General features: G+C 41.4%; 3 protein-coding genes across 3 annotated transcripts; 1 reads left to right on the top strand and 2 right to left on the bottom strand.

The window, feature by feature from the left end:
* Positions 1-320: 320 nt before the first annotated feature.
* On the bottom strand, positions 321-4,270 carry LOC114434317 (uncharacterized). The gene is made up of 5 exons (XM_028403437.1): positions 4,190-4,270; positions 3,643-4,002; positions 3,129-3,182; positions 2,654-2,770; positions 321-698 (listed from the first exon to the last, which is right to left on the bottom strand). Exons 1-5 carry the CDS (start codon positions 4,230-4,232, stop codon positions 532-534), a joined length of 741 nt encoding a protein of 246 aa, XP_028259238.1. The 5' UTR covers positions 4,233-4,270; the 3' UTR covers positions 321-531.
* Positions 4,271-6,646: 2,376 nt separating this feature from the next.
* LOC114434983 (fibronectin type III and SPRY domain-containing protein 1) lies at positions 6,647-13,151 on the top strand. Its single transcript, XM_028404468.1, has 13 exons — positions 6,647-6,818; positions 7,507-7,602; positions 7,706-7,837; positions 8,305-8,406; positions 8,665-8,687; positions 9,090-9,211; positions 10,286-10,495; positions 10,576-10,674; positions 10,751-10,898; positions 10,986-11,068; positions 11,228-11,479; positions 11,604-11,692; positions 11,788-13,151. Exons 1-13 carry the CDS (start codon positions 6,804-6,806, stop codon positions 11,896-11,898), a joined length of 1,482 nt encoding a protein of 493 aa, XP_028260269.1. The 5' UTR covers positions 6,647-6,803; the 3' UTR covers positions 11,899-13,151.
* A 64-nt stretch (positions 13,152-13,215) lies between these two features.
* On the bottom strand, positions 13,216-18,318 carry LOC114434984 (signal-transducing adaptor protein 2-like). Its single transcript, XM_028404469.1, has 13 exons — positions 18,144-18,318; positions 17,259-17,330; positions 17,041-17,160; positions 16,893-16,949; positions 16,659-16,810; positions 16,364-16,495; positions 16,045-16,114; positions 15,246-15,348; positions 15,060-15,146; positions 14,350-14,424; positions 14,179-14,220; positions 13,965-14,102; positions 13,216-13,891 (listed from the first exon to the last, which is right to left on the bottom strand). Exons 1-13 carry the CDS (start codon positions 18,228-18,230, stop codon positions 13,827-13,829), a joined length of 1,200 nt encoding a protein of 399 aa, XP_028260270.1. The 5' UTR covers positions 18,231-18,318; the 3' UTR covers positions 13,216-13,826.
* Between the last annotated feature and the right edge of the window lie 621 nt (positions 18,319-18,939).

Genomic DNA, 18,939 nt, shown 5'->3' on the forward strand with positions numbered 1-18,939 from the left:
TTCTTTTAAAAAAACACTCACTCAGAACCAATCAGATGAGACCGAAAACAACCCTGATGTCGCCTTGGATTGCTCGTATTTCTTTCTGTTTTGCTCATGTGTGTATTATGTATGTATCAACTGGTGTCAAATACAACGCAAATCCCGCAAACAACAGAATTTAATGTGATTTAACACAGTTAAAAATATACTCACATCACTAAATCAAAGTAAAAAGCAGTCCTTTGTCTTATTTGTTAGCTATAGATACTGGAAACATTCTAATATAATAATACAAAAAGGAAAAAAAAACAGATTTATCTTTTTACATTCGTCCTGCGCCCCCTAGTGGTTCGTGTTAGCTACTTTACTACAAACATCTAAAAAATAATACTACAAAATATACAAATGCATTCAGAGGGACATTTTTCAAAACAAATCATATTCCAAAAAATATAACATATTTAATATAATATATAATTAATATACAAAACTAATCTGGAGTCCCTCAACAAAGCCAGAAGCCAAATGTGGTCCTGCATGCCCTCTCCTTCAGTGTCTGGGTCTCCTCTGGCTCTCCTCGTACCTCCTGGCTGAACTCGGGGTCCGGAGGTTCTGAGTGGAGGAGGCTGTCTTCAGGTTGTTCACCGGCAGGGGAAGCCGAGGTGAAGGCTGTTTGCTGGCAGGTGGATGAGCATTAACATAGACAGGCTCTTCCTCTGCAAGCACAGACAACCACAGGGTCAATTTTCAAGTTTCACTTAGCTTCTGCATTAGAGGATAAATTAAACAATATTTAGAATACATTCTCTGCTGTTTTCTGTTTGAGTTTAGTTTTGTCTGCAAAAGAAATTATGATGCAAATATTTATTTTAAAAAAATAAAGGTTAAATGAAAATAAATTGAAAATCAGAAATACAAATTGATGATCTTTGCTGTCTATTACCAGTATATATTGTGCGAGTGTTATATGTTAATAGCAGTGTAAAGCAGCAGGCAGCAGCATTATAAAACGCGTGGTATGATTAAACAAAGATAAAGCTTCTTGACTTTAAATACAATATCCCTGCATTTGTCTGCGTATTTGGTTGTTTTTACAATGGAATGCACTTTAAATGTAAATAATTTAAAGCACAGTAAATCTTAAATTAATTACAATAACATGTAAAAATACATGCTCATTTCAATGTTAATAAGCAGCATAGACAAAATAAAACTACAGTGTTCAAAGCTACAAAAAACTATTTATAACCTCAAGTTTCAAATAACATACAGGCTTTCCTCTGTCTGTTGTACATTTGTATAACCTATATTGTTAATTTTTATTATAATAACAATCAACAATATACAATGTATCATATCCATAACATACTGTTTTTAAATTTGTAATTGTTCTTCTAAAGATCTCTGACACAAGATCTTCATCTGGAATTGCTAAAGTTTTATTTTGTATGTATCGTGATTTAAATTACCTGCCGTGACATTTTGTCTCACACTGTCGTCACGTTCTAAAAGAAAACTACAGCACGGCGCAACACCTTGTTTCCACTGCTAAACCTCTGCACAGGGTGAACTGTGTTATAAAGCTACACTTCACTGGGTGGTCAGTGTGTGAGTGCATTGGACTTTCATTTACCATTGAAATCTTCACACATCTTGTTTTTGAATTTCCTAGATCACCAGCTAGAAACCCACAAAATAGCATGCTTGACATCAAATCAATAAATTAATTTCTGCAGGCAGGTAGCAGTTGTTGCATGATGTCTGATGCAACAACTGTGAAAAATGATGGCCGATGTTAGCCCTAACACCATGGTGAATTACAGGAAAAACATAGTGTGCTTCAAAGAAACACCTAAATATAAACTGCGTTTATATTTAACAACTATTTATACATGACACTTCTTGCAGCAATGCAAATACTTTTTGCTTGCATATGTAAAACTCTGACATAATTCTCAGTCTTGGTCAGTTGGCTGTGGTCAGATCTTATCTCATTTAAAACTTTTAATTCTTTATTACACATTAGGCAAAAAGCATCCATTCATCAGTGCCTGTGTTTTTAAGATATGCTCTTATTTTCACTGCTCAGATAACAGTTTTGATCTTGTTTACCAACTTTAAAATGTTGTTATACTGTTCTTGACGTGTGCTGCTGACCTCTTGGCCAGGTCACCCTTGCAAATGAGATCTGGATCTCAATGGGTTTTTTACCTGGTTAAATAAAGGTTAAATAAAAATAAAAAAGATCCCACATGGTGCACCTCTCGATCACTGCTCCTCATCTGTGGCTTTACACCTGTAACTTCAACACTGAGACTTTAGTTTGTCTCACGCTGTGCTGTTAGACCACACAAGCCGCCATCTTACTCAGTTGCCTCCACAGGTCAGTACAGGCAGATATACTTGCTTCCTGTGTTTTTGGCTTTGTGTCTCACTAAACGTCTGTCTGACCTTAATGTGCAAATCCTCGCACTGAAATGAATCAGCCAGTACAGATTTGAAGTTAAGGATGTCTTGTGAAGTTTTCTGTGCGATTTGTTTTCTCTTTTTCTCGAGAAGCAGATTTTATCAGCCTTGTGGCCCTTTTCTGCTGACTTATCTACAATCTGTTCAGACGGCTTAGAGCTAGGGTCTAGATAATAATCTCAACGCTGAATCGAATGAGGGTTACCTCTGCTTCTGTGGCATCTTCTTCTCTGCACAATACACACGACCAGCAGGACAATCATGATGAAAGAAGACCCCGCAACTGCAATCCACATCCAGGGCAGTGCGTCTGTGGGAGGCACTAGAAGAGGAAAAGTTTTTTGAGTGCACATAAAATCCTCAGTGAGACATATTTAAATGGGTAAATTAAATAGGACATCAACTGTCTCACACCACACACAGTGTTGGCTCAGGGTTCATATGTGAATTGGTTTGTGTGTGACCAATTCTCAGTTCCAGTGTGTGTGAGCTCACACACATCTCACAGAATTCATCATCGCCCAAGAAACCTGACCACTTCTGTAAAATGGTCAAATTCACTGGAAAACCTGCTCAGCCTGGTCCTCAGGTACTGTTATTGTTTATGAGGAGTGGTATCCACACATGCAGGCACACACACACACACACAGAGAGAGAGACATATAGACAAGCACACACACCTTGTTTACTCGTTACTAGTGACAGGTACGTTGTACTTTCCACTAAGCTCTTTGCTGGGGGAACAAGATGATACAAAAACATTCATTTAGTCATTGCAAGCCAGAATATGAAATATTATGCACATAGGTTGCATGGCACTGTATCGCTAGCTGTCAGCAGGAATGTTGCTGTATAGAAGATTAACAACCTGTAATAGTGCAAAATATAGAGAAGAAACAGCTGATATATAATGCATTAGATAACAATTATCTTTATCTCTACTAACAACTGCATTAGAATATGCTTAGAAACATGGTTTTAAAGCCTTCCCTCATCACTATCCTGCCTTAGTTCACTTGTTTAATTTCCAGCGATCATAATTGTGTAATTTGATCCCATAGACATGCACAATTCTGCACTATCCCACTTTGAAAGCCTCTAATGTAAACTATTTCAAACTTCATACAGCTCACAAATATTACAGCCAGAGGGACTTGACATAAAATGTTAATTAGTTTCTTCAGCCATACTTACAAATAACTACTTCTGTTCCGTTGGTGTGGTTCGTCACTAAAACTGGAATATCTCCATCGATGCTGCAAAAGTACCATCCTTTCTTTGTTTGATTAACTCTTAAATTACACGTCTTTAAGTCCTGCTCCTGTTTCTCTGTGTTGTTCCATGCAGTTTTGTCAATGGTCCTGTCACACAGTAGATGTGAATCATGGATTATCAATTTAGGTGAGTCAGAGAAATACCAGGCTATTTTGTATCGCTCCTGTTTTTCTGTGTTCAAACTGCAGTGCAAATCCAGAGGGGACCCATAAGGAACTTCAACTTCTGTCATATTGAGAAATACATGTTCACTGGACATCACCACCAGCACTGCTGCCACTGTAATTAGACAAAGAAAACATTGTCATGCTTTGTTCATTTTAAAGTATTATAACATTTTATCAGTTCATGATGAATGATTAACCTGATGATTAACATGTACGTTGTTTTGTCCATTCATCATTTCACAGCATCCAGTCATGCTCTGTGCTTGTCAGTCTGGATCTCTGTAATTTGAAAGTCTTACCTGTGAGCAGCAGAGTAAACGGATTCAGCCACATGTTCATCATATTATGTGAGAGGTGGTCGTCTCAGTCTCATCCTGTATCTGCAGCTGTCTGTAGGTCTGACAGAGCTAAAGGTTTGGTGTGTGCCTGTGTCTGTGTGGGTGGCTGAGAGGGAGGAGTGGTTTTCTGCTCTGCTTCTCTCTTCTCTGAGAATCAAGTGCCTTCGCTGAGGGGGACTGTCGGCTGTGGAAGCACAACCAACAACTGGAAAGTCATGTAGGCCCTCAAAAACAGAGAGGTTTTTGACCAAACGCTCACGTACAATTGTTTCATGTGCCTGTTGTCAGAAGATATTAAAGGCTCCTGCTGCTGCCCCATTACCAAAAATATACATCCTGTTTCTGGTGGCAGACACTGAACACCTCACTGTCTTCCGTCTGCATGTGCTGACTTGCTGAATGGCATCAAATTTAAGAAAGAAAAAAAAACGGCATGCGAGGATGATGTGAGGGGTTTATGAAACCCTTGTGGGTTTTGGTGCAAGGGTGCTAAAACGCATCACACCTTTTCCCCACAGCGTCTTACAAGAAGAGGAACACTTGGCTTCCTGTGACAAACACAACTAAGTGCATGAAAATTTGCTGAACTTTCTGACACCATTTCCAACCACAATTTCCAAGGAAATTGAGAAAATGAAATTATTTTATATGTGATGACTATAACACTGAAAAACTATAAATACACAATGACCTCTGTGATATTTTACAGCAGGCTACAGTCCTAATGCCTTGTTGCACAGATACAGGTCTGTTTAATTCACTTTTGGTCACATGTAGCATGATAAAATGTGAGTGTGTGTTGTTTCTTCAAGACAATGAACAGAAAAGCTAAAAGGCCACAAGAAGACACATCTGAAGATTGCAGGGGAGCGAGCTTCTGAAACCTCAAACCTTCTATTTCACAGAGACTGAAAGTAGGTCCTGTATGAAATATAGGTAAACAAATATATAGCTGATAAGCAGCACAGTACTTCAATAACATTTACTGTAAGTGGGTGCTGAAATTAAATGAACAGCAGGGAACTCTGTATTTTCTTAAAACGCAAATATTTTCTTTATTAATCTGAATAAATTGAAGGCGGATCCACTAAAACTGATATCTTTTTGTTGTTGAATTTCATCATCGGTTCTGATCTTTTATACAAAACCTTTCTGGAATCACTTACAGGAAAGTAAAAGCATTATTAATTTCTTATTGTCAAACATAAAAGGCAGCAGTCATATGGATTCTTATTATGTATGTTCTAGTGACTAGTACACTTAGTGGTTTTCAATCTAAGAGTCACAAGATAAATCAATTTCTGTCAAATGTTTTAATATATATCGGCATCTATTGAACATAATGTCCATGTCATTCTTAAGAGAAGTCATCTATCATATTGATATAGCCTGATTACACATATAATACACGTTTAATGTATATATTGTTACTAATTCTGCAGATCATGTGAAAGAGGAAGGGTTAGGGTTTAAGGGAAAAACAATTTTGCCAATCAAATGATTTGACCTCGTATAAACTTACATTTAATAAACATAATGTTTTATATATATACAATAATATTTGCATTAGATTATTTTTCAGCCATTCACCACCTGAACCTGCTTTGTCCTGCAGTGCGGGGTCACGGGGGGCTGGAGCCTATCCCAGCTACTGGATCTACGGGTAAGAGCCGGGGTACACCCTGGACAGGTATCCAGTCCATTGCAGGGCAACATACACAGACAAACAACCATTCACTCACACTTACTTCGATTACAGTTCTACAACAAAAAGCTTATTTAATTAGGCTATATAACAACACAAATGTATGTGAAAACATAGCCTCCATATAAGTCTGCTAAGGCATGTCCAGTTTTGTGGATATCTACATTCCTTATATGCTCTAAACAATTAGTCAGTAAATAGATAACATAGTTTTGAGTTGTTAGTCTGGAAACTGGTACATTTTTAAACTTTTTCTACTGGGTTCCACTTGAATTGAATTTAACTGGTTTGTCCATAAAATGTCTACAGAACACATTGATCAAAAATTAATAGACAATCAATAATATGTACCATCATCAGCTGTATATCTAGTTGACTGCAGCATTACGATTTCTTATCTTTGCAACAAAAAACAGACAGCAGTATGGTAAATTTGCACATGGTGTCCATTACTTTTAGTCACACAGTGTCTGTGTGACACGTCTTTAAAGATACACACAGAGCTGCACATAGCGCACAGCAGCAGAATCCAGTCTGATACAGGAGTGCTGTAATAAATCCTCCTACAACACTGTTATAATTCACTTATTAAACAGTTTGTAGCGTTCGCTTGTATCTTTTTCCTGGGGGTCCCTGAAGGCAGCACCAGTCACGGCAGGAACAGCACTACCCAGAACCCTCCGCGGGCGCATGCGCTCACGCGCTCTCCGGCCCAAAGGCGTTGGTGGTTGGTGTCCGTCCGAAGATGCGTTGCACTCCGGCAGCATCCGTACCAGCCCCGCTGTGCGAATAAACCAAAAACCGTGGGACGGAGGAGAAATACCGGCGTTGTTTGTGGCTCTAGCGGTGCAGGTGCATCTGTGCGGCAAGATGGGAGACCAGAAGGTGAGCCGGGGCCGGAGGAACAGGTGTCTCTGATGGGGGAAGCCGTTTCTGGGCGTAGTGTACAAAGGATGGTGGGGGAGAAGCAGAGAAATTAGGGAGTTTGTGGATGCGGCACTGACTCGCGTTTCACAGTATTGTTGTTTATTTGAATCGGTGTTGTTCTGCCTGAGTGATGAGGTTAATCGACGAGTCTCTCGTCGGTGTAGCGGTGTATCAGTCACGGATGGGGGGCCTTATTGGCGCAGCTCCTCTCGCATCAACAAACATTACACAGCCCTTCAGTATGAATGGGCTTTTCAGTGTGGCATCAGAGGAGGGCAGCGGCACTGCTGAGAGGTCCGAGCTGTATAATGGTGGATCTAGTCTGTGTCCAGTCCTTTGACGTGGCCTGCTTAATGGTTGTGGATCTGCATTATTAAATTATACATGCGCATCCTTCCGTTCGTGAAGTGTCCCCTCTCCCACCTCCCTCCCCGTGCATTGATCCCAGGTCCCTCTGTGAAGAACAAATGTTTCATCAGGTTTAAAGGGGAGCTCAAAGCCCAGAGCTTTATGTGTCCTCTCAGCTAAGAACTGATTAGCATCAATGAGCTGATCCTCCATGGAGCATATTACACTGCACGGGCTTTGCTTGCTGAGTTTGAAAGGATCATAATGTGTCCTTTCTCAATATCATTTTTCATATAAGGAGTCTCTGCGTAAGATCACCCACACCCTTGCCATGAAGAATGAGGAGATTTCCAACTTCATCTGCACTCTCAAACAGAACCTGGAAAACCTGGAGGTACAAAAACACACGTCTTCAATGTTTAATCCACACGGAGGTGGTGTTTGGGTTCCCCCACATTTAAAAACATCTTCTTTTTTTCATGTTGGCATGTTTCCAGGTGAACTCCAGCCGGGTGCAGGAGGACCTAGAGTCCGAGTTCACCGCCCTGCATACAGTCCTGGATGAGATGAAGGAGAACATGATGACACGCATCAAACAGGAGAGAGCCAGCCGCACATATGAGCTGCAGGTGAGGACATCCTGATATTTTAATGACTAATTTCTGCATCATTATCGCTTCATTAAATGGTGCACCCACCTGACCGTTTACTATTTGACTAAAAATTATACATGTCTAAGTAAATATCAGGCTCAGAGGAGGAGACATCAAAACTAAAAATCCACCTTGTCATAATTCACAGTGTTATTTGAAGGCACTTGTTTTTGCTTTATTAAATACGTGGGGTAAAAATAAACAACTGAACAAAATGACTGTTATCTGATGACTGACTCTTACGTTTCTGTTAAATAATCTCACTTCAACATACTGATAATTGATCAACATATTGAAAGGTCTCTGCAGCCTCAGGACTCAACCATGACTCTCAAATGATGCAGCTAACTCTGTAGCCTCTGCAGGAAAAACAACCGCTTCATTATACTACAGACAAACGTGTGAGAGAGTTCTGTCTGACTGTGTGCTGATATTTTTCTCAGAGTCAGCTGAGCGCCTGCTCCAAAGCCCTGGAGAGCTCAGAGGAGCTGCTGGAGCTGGCCAACCAGACCATGTGCTCCTCAGAGACGGACGGCTTCAATCAGGTAACTGACGACCACCTGCAGCTCTGCTGCGATGCTGCTGCGATGTTCCTCCTTCTCAGTGTTTACAGATGACTTTTTAGTGAAATTCATAAACATGATTTAACGTGTCCTCCTTCTTGTGGTGTCATACTAGCAGTTATTTTAACACCAGCAACTGTTTGTTTTAAATTATCTACATGATGGGCTCCAACTCAGTTTTCTCTTCGCTCCGTATCTCTCCTCTCTTTTTTCTTTTCCCTGTCTGCTTCTCCTCTCCAGGCGGCCAAAGACATTAAGGATAGGTATAGTACTCAGCCATCTATTGCTTTTCTTGTCGTAGCCTCCTGTGACCAGCCCTCTCATCATCTAGCATGCATGCACTGATATGTGTAGCCACCACACCCATCTCATAGACAATAGTAACTTTATTTTTCCACTCTTGTGTTTCCCGCTGTCCTCTGAGGTCTGTACCACCCTGTGTCAGCCCCTCCCTCATGACGAATGCTGCTGCCTCTCTAGCTCTTCTTTGTAAATGTTTCATCAGGGTGATGAGTTCAATGGTAGAAACAGAAGTCTAGTTAGCAGCCTTCTTTTAGTGAGCAGACCTAGAGTCACCTGTCCCCCTTCTCTCTGGTTCAGTTGAATAATAGACTATGCTTGTTTCCACCCTATGTGTGTGTGTGTGTGTGTCTCTTTCTCTGCAGCGTGACAATGGCTCCAGCCTTTCGCCTCTCCCTGAAGGCTAAAGCCAGCGACAATATGAGTCACTTGATGGTGGATTTCAGCCAGGAGAGGGAGATGTTGCAGGGGCTCAAGTTTCTGCCAGGTCTGCTCCACTTTTCTTACAATGAGATGCAGATAGAGACAAATGTGTTGCAGACTTACACACACTGTAACATCAGGACTGCACATATACCTGGTACTTTTAGTAAAGAAATCTGCTACCAGTTTGATTAGAAATGATTGCACACTGCCAGGATTATTTTACTTGGCACCCTCACACACATCTCCAAAGTCATGATGTCAGTTGTGTTTTAATTAGTGTAGTAGTCCTATTTTTATTTTACGGCAGCCATTGTTGTTTCCATTCTAAAAGTCAGTATTATTTCTACATCAGACAGTGGCAGAGCTAAAAAGCTAATTTCTCAGTATTACATCAGTGTTAATGACCAGTTATATAATCTAAAAATAACTCATTTGTCATTTAACTGTGTCATAATATCTGAAACTATAATTCAAAACATAAACTAACACTGGGTGATATTGTCCAACAGTGTATCAGTCGTACACAACACAAAGTCCTTGGTTATAGACTTTTGTCTCTAACCACACAGAAAATCTCATCAGAGTAAAACAAAGCCTCTATGAAACAGGCACACTACCCGCGATGTGTTCCACTTACCAGCATTTCATATTTTAATCAGTCAGACAATGTGTAATGCGAAAGGGGTCGCACACTGCAAGGAAACCACAGCGTGATCACTCCACAGCTGTGTGAGGCCTCTTAACCTCGTTAGTGCGCTGGTGTGGTTTCAAAGCCTGCACACAGTATTCGGCATGGGTCTTATAAAAGCTGCTTAACACTTCTCGCTGCTGCCACACTGCTAATGAACAAAGTTGGCATGTATCAGGTGAAAATTGTTTGTCGTCTGAAGAGGCAGATGCTTCTCAAAGATGTAGTGGTGACATAAGGTCTAAGTTTTGTACTAGCAGGTGTACATGTCTAAACTAAACATGTTTGTTTAGTTGTAATTCTGCCCCCAAGTGGTAGAAATAAAGTAATCCAGCTAGAATATTAAGCCTTAGTGGCAGTTAGGGTATGTTTTAAGTGGGCACTGGTGTCTCGAATGGTGTGAAATAACACTGACTTTGATTGAATAACACAATCTCCTCTCTCCAGTTCCAGCCACTCCAGAAATCCAGGTGTCTGAGTGTCAGGTGTGTGACAACACAGTGACCGTAGTCTGGACCTTATCAGAGCCAGACAGCAAGATAGACCACTACATACTGGAACATCGACGCACAAATCACGAGGGTCCACCTCGCATCAGAGAGGACTACCCATGGATGGTAGTGGAGGGCATACGAGAGTTGGAGCACACACTGACAGGTAGATGCAGGACTGTGAGGAGATGCTTTGAGGTTAAATTCTGACCACAATAACTGAGAATGTTTTGTTTTTATTCCCAGGCTTGCGCTTTGACACCCGGTACATGACGTTCAGAGTGCGTGCGTGTAACAAGGCTGTAGCTGGAGAGTTCTCTGAGCCAGTCACACTAGAAACGCACGGTGAGAATGTTTGACTATGATCAAGAGTTTCTGTATGTCCAATAAGCAAAAAGCCTTATTTCTCTCCTGCCTTCAGCCTTCACCTTCAAACTGGACAGTGGTTCAGCACACCAGAACCTAAAGGTGGAGGACTTGAGTGTGGAGTGGGACAGCTGTGGAGGAAAAATACAAGACATTCGTAAAGAGAAGAACAGAACTAACTCCCCGATGCATTCCCCAGCCAGGTATGTATGAGTGTAACCTGCTGTGGTTAACCTGCTGTCTGCATGAATACAAGGAGCTCTAACAGGCTGTATCACCTCTTTACCCAGGGCAGCCCTCATGTCTCCTAAACGAGCACCAACAGCCCGGCCCGGCAGAGACAGGTTTACAGCAGAGTCCTACACAGTACTGGGTAGGAATACACACCCGGGTGGCTCTAAATGTTCACAACACAAATAATTTTCACATTAGTTAAGTTTCAAGTTAAATTCTCACCCTGCACAAATACAGTAAACTGCTGACTGTGTTTACTCCTGGAGTCTGTATCATACTGGCTTATATCTCACCACAGCTGACACCATGATTGACGCTGGGCAGCAGTACTGGGAGGTACGGTTTGACAAGGAGAGCAAGGCCTTTGCTGTGGGCGTGGCACTGCGGAGTCTCGGCCGCTTCGACCAGCTGGGTAAAAGCAGCTCCTCCTGGTGCATCCATCTGAACAACTGGCTGCAGCAGAGCCTCACGGCTAAGCACAACAACAAGGCTCGAACGCTTGAGTGCCCGATCCCAAACAGCATAGGTGTCTACGTCAACTATGATGAAGGTAAGACAAGTCTTTGTTTTATCACACTGTCCAGTCAACACAGGAAGCTTTTCCTAATTTTTTTACCTTGCAAAAATGTTTTCATGAAGGACACAGTTTGATGTGTTATCCCTGTTCCCTGCAGGTATACTGTCTTTTTACAATGCCAAAACGAAGCAGCTGATGCACACCTTCAAAACAAAGTTCCAGCAGCCAGTCATCCCAGCGTTCATGGTGAGAAAAGTCTCCTTTACAGCTGCTCTTATCTCTATTCCTCTGTGATCTTTTTCCTGTGTGACCTTTGGGTGTTGATTTGGTGCCACCTGCAGGTGTGGAATGGAAGTTTCTCAGTAGTGACGGGCCTGCAGGTTCCCAGCATGGTGCAAAGCGGCCAGAGGAAGAACAGTGGCACCAGCAGCTCCAACGCCAGCCTCACCTAGACACAAGCCAGCCAGCTGAATGTCTCACAGCTCCGCCTGGCCACACTGCTGCAGGTCGCCTCCTCTGCCGGGACTGTGAACTGACTCTTGAAGCAGCATCATGGAAGAGTCACATCACCAGAGTATGATGGGTTCATCCTGTTCCACATGCAGTGTCTGTGTTGCATGACAAAATAATTCTGGGAACACGTGGGGACAGAATTCTTCAGACTCTGGCTGTAGTGATTGCTTGGGACACTTTAGGTGTAGTCTTGCTAGTTTTCCTCTCTCTGCACATTCATTTAGCACTGTCCCACTGCTGCTAGAGCAACTATTTAGCGCTGGCCGCTGTCCCTCCTTCCTCTTCATCACCAAACTGTCAGCTGTACTGTCATGCAGCCAGTTCCAGGTTCAGGGTCCTGCCCTGTCCTGACTGCTCTCTCCCTGTGCCTTCCTTCTCATTTCCAAACTGATAGGCCAAAATCAGGTGATCTGTAACAACATGCTAATGTTCATCTGCATATAGCAAGCTCGCTGTTTCAATGTAAAACCATGTATTTTGTAAGTGGCAGTATAACTATGGTTGTGACGGTATAGTAAAATTGCCTTTACCCATCAACCAAACTATATAATCCAGATTACACCCTGCTCATAGAAGATGCTACTAAACAAAATGCAGCTCACCACTGTCAGGATTTATTCTACTTTGCCAACAATTAATAGATCACACAATATTAACAACACTAGTGATATGGTATCTGATTACTTGCCAAGGCATGCAGACCTAACAGAGGACCTTCAGTTTGTGTGTGGAAAAAGTAGGTCTTTTAACTTCCTGCTGAGGTTTTGTTAGTTCTAAATTAGAGCCAGTGTTCACCGTGGGGGAGTCTGACAGGCTCTACACACAAAGTTTCTCTCCTTTGAGTCACTTTTAGTGATGTTATAACACATTCAGATATGGCTTTAGGATTTTGCAAATGACTATATTGCACCCTAATGCTTGTATGAGTACTGTATCTAATAACATTTTAATTGCAACACAGATCCCATCATTAGTAGCCAGTGTCCAAATATAACAACTAGCTAGCCTGTAGCTCCAAATTGTATTATGAGAGTTAGCCAGGTTTGGGGTCCATCTGAGTGGGAAACCTTTTTATGATGATTTGTGCACCGCCTGACCTCTGTAGCCTCCATGTCCTATGTTGCACATGGTCCTGGTTTGCCATGTTCCCCCCTCTGTACTGTATGCGTCTCCTGAATAATTGTAGCCTGCAATGCTTTAAAGAAGCGTCCAGCTGAAAATTATGTTCACTTTATTTCACATGCTGACAAAAAGTCTCAATTTATTGTAAATAGTTTAATTTTTTCCACTATAATGTATCAGTCATTGAGGTAATAAAGGAGTGTAAGCACTTTGTTCGCAGATGTCTGTTTCAACAAGCTTAGAGAGAAACAGGAAATTGATAAAATGATACATTTCTGAGGGTTTTCACATACATTTGACAGATTCTTGTTTCACTTCATTTACAGTTCGCACAAAGGAAATAACAGAGCAATGTAAAAACATAAAATTCATCAGTTCATTTTATAAAAATAGCAATACAACACGTGAACATCTGATGCATTCTGATCAGGATAATGTGCAAAATGTACAAGAAAACACAGTGAAGATAATGTGACATGTACACCCCTCTTCACAGTCAATTAATTTGTTGATGAACATCCAAGAGGAGTGGATCAATACAGCGTTAATCTTCAGATAAGCTTTACTGCTGACAGCTGAGCGACGAGCAGGAGCGCAGCCACGAAGCCAAGGAGGAGGAGCTTCCTGCTCCCATGTGTGGGTTTGTCTTGCAGAGACAGACTGGGAGGCAGCTCTGCTGTGAGTCAGCTGCTGTGACAGATTTTCACAGATGGTGATGGTTTTGAGAGGCTCCCACCAAGAGAGGTCACTCCACTGACTTCGCCTTTTGCTCCAGCTTCAGTTTCAGCTCTGTTATTGCTGCTAGAGGAACTGAAGCACATCACACATGAGCTTTGATGTGATGACAAGAAAGCGAAAAACAGGACAAGACATGTAGACTCACTCTGTCTTTGAGAATCTGTGTTGGCTCTCGTCCTGTAATTTCTGTTTGTGCAGGAGGATGCTGGTGTATTAGAGGTTGATTTGCGGGGAGCAGCAGTTGGAGGCATCATTGGTTTCTTTGGGACTCTCTTCTCTGAAACTGTAGAATATACGCACACAAAGTAAAAACCAGATTTAAAAGCTTAGTGGGAAAACAAATAGGACGGGAGACTTACGTGACGGAGAGGATTCTTCTGTCTCTGTTTCTGTCTCCTCCACTGTTTAAACACAGATATTAGTTGGCAGCAACCGTGGAAAAAAATGAAGTCATACCTGTTCTGTGCAAGACAGAGGAGCCACTGACAGGGGATGATTGATTGTATGAGTGGTACAAGAGTTATACTCACAGGTGTCATTCAGATACAGATTCTCTTCCACCATTGGTGCAGGCTCTGATTCTGGAGCTGCTACTTTTGGAGCCACTGAGAAACAAACCATGTAATTACAATGATTACAGGCCTGACAAAAGAGGTCATCACCAAATTAAACAACAATCACAACAACAAAGAAACACTGGTTTGAAATAAAATAAAGATAAAGATGAAGATTATATTAACATAGGAACAGATGTCTGTCAGTCTGTCCATTGCCTTGGTCAAAACACATATCTCCATGAGTGTAAAGAGATTCATTGGCTGGATAAAGACCTTCATGGTCCATAGACACTTAGCATGTTGACATTTAGTTTCAAAGTCCAAAGCTGAACAAAACCTTTAGAAAGCTGCCCTGATGGTGGCTGTAAACCAAGTAGGCTAAGCAATGAGGAATAGTGTGGGCGTGGAAAGAACTCATGCAAAGCAACCAAACAACCAAAACCAAAACAATTCCAGAGAGTCGGGGTGACACGCTTAACACTTTTACTTACAATGTGTTAGTAGAGTACATTTATAAGTATAAATATATGATTCTGTGGCATTTGAACTTTAATTGATCCCTCTGACATTGTGTAGTACGTGGTTGCAAATCCCATGACATCAAAGTAAACAACAGGTTGGGCAGAGTGTGTAGATAGTTTTGTAGTTAGTTGTGTTTGTGTGTGTATTTTAGGACACAGTACCTGGTTTCGGAGGTATGCTGGGGGGCGGGTTTGACAAAGCCTGCTGAACGCTCATCTCCCCGTTCTCATTATCAGACCGAATAAAAGCTGTCAGAAAGTGCAGACAGTCACACTTCATCATTTTGGATAATAGTTGCATGATAATAGAGAGAGAGAGATGTTGGGATGAAATGTTTCAGTACGCACAGATGTTTTTCTCATATGGTTCTTCAAAGATGAGAGGAATCAACACTCCATCTGTTTCTTTTACTAAATAGTCGATGACGTCATGCAGAGTGGCACAGGGGACCTGCACAGATAAAACAGGGCATGTCTGACAGTTTTAACACTGCTGATATTAGACTGCAGAGATTTATTACGGATGTGTGTCATTGTCTTTATAGACATGAATAATTGTCAGTGGTAAATCGTGACAATAGCAGCCATTAACGCCTCATCCTGCACTTCTTCTTTTTCAGAATGTCATCAGCTCGAGATAGTCTGGAGTCCACTCCTACTGCCTGTAAACCCTTTAAAAAATCCCAGCTATGAAGTACAGCGATATGTTTGTCAATGTTCACTGCTGCAAGAATTTATGAAGCAATAAATGCCCAGTTACTCTCTTTTATGCTAGATGGGAGGAGTCCCCTTATGCATTACTTGTCAAGAAGAAATACATTAAAAGTCCCTTGCAATTAAAAGAAGTAGCATGGCACACAGAAGAGAAAAAGATCGGAATCCCCTTTTTTTGTATAAAAATAACTAAAGCTGTCAGATAAATATAGTGCAGTACAAACTACCATATTTATCTCAGAAAGTTTAAGGTAGCAAAAATACAGTAACCCAAATTAAACAAACTGTAGTTACTTTCAACCAATGCTTTCATGATACATTAGGAAACATGGGCACAGCCACACAAACAACGAGTTAATGATAGGTTCACACTGCAGGGGCCCGAGTTCTCTGTCTGCTATAGCACAGAAGGAAGCTAACAAATAATACTCACAGGAATGTTCACATCAATAATGAAGCCGCCTTCATGTTTACGAGTGACACGGTAGTGTCTGAATATGGCACTGAAAGAGAAATAAAGTGTAAAACTGAATCGCTGTGTCACTAATGAGGTAAAATAATTAGCTTAGCACACTCTAAACTTTAATGATGCAGTATGTTGATCATTATTTAAAATGGTATGATGCAATCCTAAAGAGCAAGAACTCTCAGTCCTGCAGCCTTCAGTGTATACATGTGTTTAGTGTACACACACACACACACACACACACACACACACACACAATGTCTGTGTGTTGTATTGTTGTGTATACCCATCAAGATCCTGTCTGGTGGTGACAGCAAAGGAGTTTCCTGCACTGCCAGGCCTCAGCAGCAGGTTTCCTCTCTTTGCTTCTCTCTCGAGCAGCAGCTCTGCCTCCAGGCGAGACACACTGTAGTAACAACTGCAGGGAAACAGAGACGACGCTGTCACTCATCAACATCTGAGCCCTCTGTGTTAGCTTAAAAGAAATGAGGCATGTGATGTCACAGACGTAGTCAAAATGTGACACCACATTATATTTAATTATCATGGGTGGTATTGGGTGATGTTTCATGAATACTGACGCTGGCATGTCTGCTTGCAGGCTTATGTAGGGACTGTAGCTGGGAGCAGCCGGTGGAGATACGTTTTTAATCCTTTCTTTTTCCTTTTCTACGGCCTCCTTCAGCATGTGGATCTGACCAGGCAGCAGGTTGATGGAGGATGGAACACACAGCTGCAGGGAGACACAATTGTAAAAAAACTGTATTAGGAGAGATTTTAACTGCATCTAAATGACAATAAATGACACAACTAACCTCAGCCACAGAGTGGATAAAGCCCTTCCACAGCTCACGGGCCTCTGCAGTCGGGGCCTTTAGGGGCAACAAAGAGAGGGAAAGTAAGAAAAACTGTTTTTTTTTGTATGAAAGAAGAATAGGTTATGTATTCCACATGTTGTCTCACAGTGAATTTGATGTTTCCATCCTTCATTTGGAGGTTGAGTCTGGCTGCGTCTAATTTGCGGTCCTGAGTTCCGTCATCTGTTATGGAGATCAATCCACTGAGATCCAGTTTCTCTATGTACTGATGAAACACACACAAGTTTAAATGGTTTGTCAATCCATTCACATAGTCATCCCCATTTGTGAGTTTTTTTAAGCCACATCAAAGGGATCACTTACATCAGTGTCTCTCTTGTCATTGAAGAAAAACAATGTGTTTCCACACAGGCAGGCCCACAGTTTCCGAGATGTCTGGGTGTGAAGACACACACACACACACAGACACACACACACACACACACAGACACACACACACACACACACACACACACACACACACAGACACACACACACATTTTAGGAGAATAAATAGTGGAGCTATGACCTGTATAGTGATGGCAACCAAAACAGAAAGAAATGTGATCATTAATAACATGGATTGTTTAAAAAATGGAACTCTAAACACGAGTAGGTAAAAAAAACATACTCATGTGTGACTGATGTATTTCGTTATCAGACATTAAGCACTTGAGGACAAACACTTTAATGATATTGCTGACATTTGGGTGACAGCTTGGAGAAACAGCCCATGTGATTTATTATTTGTAAAGCCGGAATGCCAGTTTCGGTCACTTCCTGGTTTGCTCTAATCTTTATGGCTCACAGAGCAGTGAGAAGCAGTCCGACCAGTCTGACAGTACCAGAAAAACTCCAAAGGCCACATGAGCTTAAGAACACCTGGCTGAGCCGTTCTGCTTTAAATAAAGGAGCAAGTGTATCATTTTAGCGAAATTCTTAAAAAAACATATCTATATTCTGACCATTTTTAGCAAAAAATAAATTACATGTTCCAGTCAAACCTTTTTCTTTGTCTTATAAAATAGTAAAATGCACCAGTCTTGGATAAGTAAGCTATGCTTGATACATAGTGACACATTTTCTAAAGAAAATCAGACTAATTTACAAATGAAAAGATAAAATAAAGTAAATTTACTTTATTCTAGCTTTTCTACCATACAGCAGCAGCCTGTAAACAAACAGAAACGCATAACTCAGCACATCTACCTTATCTTTGAACGACCTCTTCTCCAGATACCCTTCATAGTAACAATTTGGCAGCTGGTTCCTCTGTCGTCCCGCTCGCTTTGCCATCACCAGGAATGCAGATGTTCACAGTAATATCACAACAGGTTAACACCAGGTTTCCTCATGGATCTGTGAACAGGAGTTGTTAGCACATACAGCTCCTTCATTATAAAAGTGGAATCTGTGAGTCACTTCAGGAGCCACAGATCTCATCGCTGATTGGTGTGTATGCAAAGTGGGCGTGTTGTTTTTGAAATGTTCCCAGGTGAGATTGCTGCTGACGTAGGTGAGGTCTTTCTCAAGTGTGGAAACTACCTGGGCCTAATGAAACTAAAACCAGAATGGAATTACTGTGAGTTCTGAAATGCAGAACTAGAAAATCAAGGATGAGATGAGTGTAAAAATTCAGATCTTACTGGAAGCTTCACACTATTATGATTCATGTTGTCCTGAGGGTTGCTTAAGTCTGTAAACATCAAAACGGATCAGTGGCAGTATGCGTAGAATCCCTGCTGAATGAAGGTCCCAACTCCAAACTGGATGTTTTACTTGTTTGTTTGGACTATTACTTATTTTCATTTAACTATGAAAAAGGAGGAGTTGGAGGAGCTAGAACAAGTGGAGGCAGAAGGAGGCCAATGTAATGACAGTGACGTGTCAAGATTTAATTTTCCAGTCTGCTGTCCAGACAAACCTATGACTAAGGAGTGTTTTAACCCCATTGACTCTTTTAATTTAGCTCAGTGGGTGTGTGCACCTACACAGGAGCGTGGAC

This window comes from Parambassis ranga, chromosome 4, assembly GCF_900634625.1.
Source record: "Parambassis ranga chromosome 4, fParRan2.1, whole genome shotgun sequence".
Lineage (NCBI taxonomy): Eukaryota > Metazoa > Chordata > Actinopteri > Ambassidae > Parambassis > Parambassis ranga.

Coding starts and splice junctions, on each gene's coding strand:
- LOC114434983 (XM_028404468.1), top strand. Junction 9,212..10,285: donor GGGGCTCAAGTTTCTGCCAG/GTCTGCTCCACT, acceptor TCCTCTCTCCAG/TTCCAGCCACTCCAGAAATC. Junction 11,480..11,603: donor CTACGTCAACTATGATGAAG/GTAAGACAAGTC, acceptor TGTTCCCTGCAG/GTATACTGTCTTTTTACAAT.
- LOC114434317 (XM_028403437.1), bottom strand. CDS start 4,232: ATGATGAACATGTGGCTGAATCCGTTTACTCTGCTGCTCACAG. Junction 4,003..4,189: donor GTTTACTCTGCTGCTCACAG/GTAAGACTTTCA, acceptor GTCTAATTACAG/TGGCAGCAGTGCTGGTGGTG. Junction 2,771..3,128: donor ACTAGTAACGAGTAAACAAG/GTGTGTGTGCTT, acceptor TTCCTCTTCTAG/TGCCTCCCACAGACGCACTG.
- LOC114434984 (XM_028404469.1), bottom strand. CDS start 18,230: ATGGCAAAGCGAGCGGGACGACAGAGGAACCAGCTGCCAAATTGTTAC. Junction 16,950..17,040: donor ATGGAAACATCAAATTCACT/GTGAGACAACAT, acceptor TTGCCCCTAAAG/GCCCCGACTGCAGAGGCCCG. Junction 15,349..16,044: donor TTATTGATGTGAACATTCCT/GTGAGTATTATT, acceptor TTATCTGTGCAG/GTCCCCTGTGCCACTCTGCA.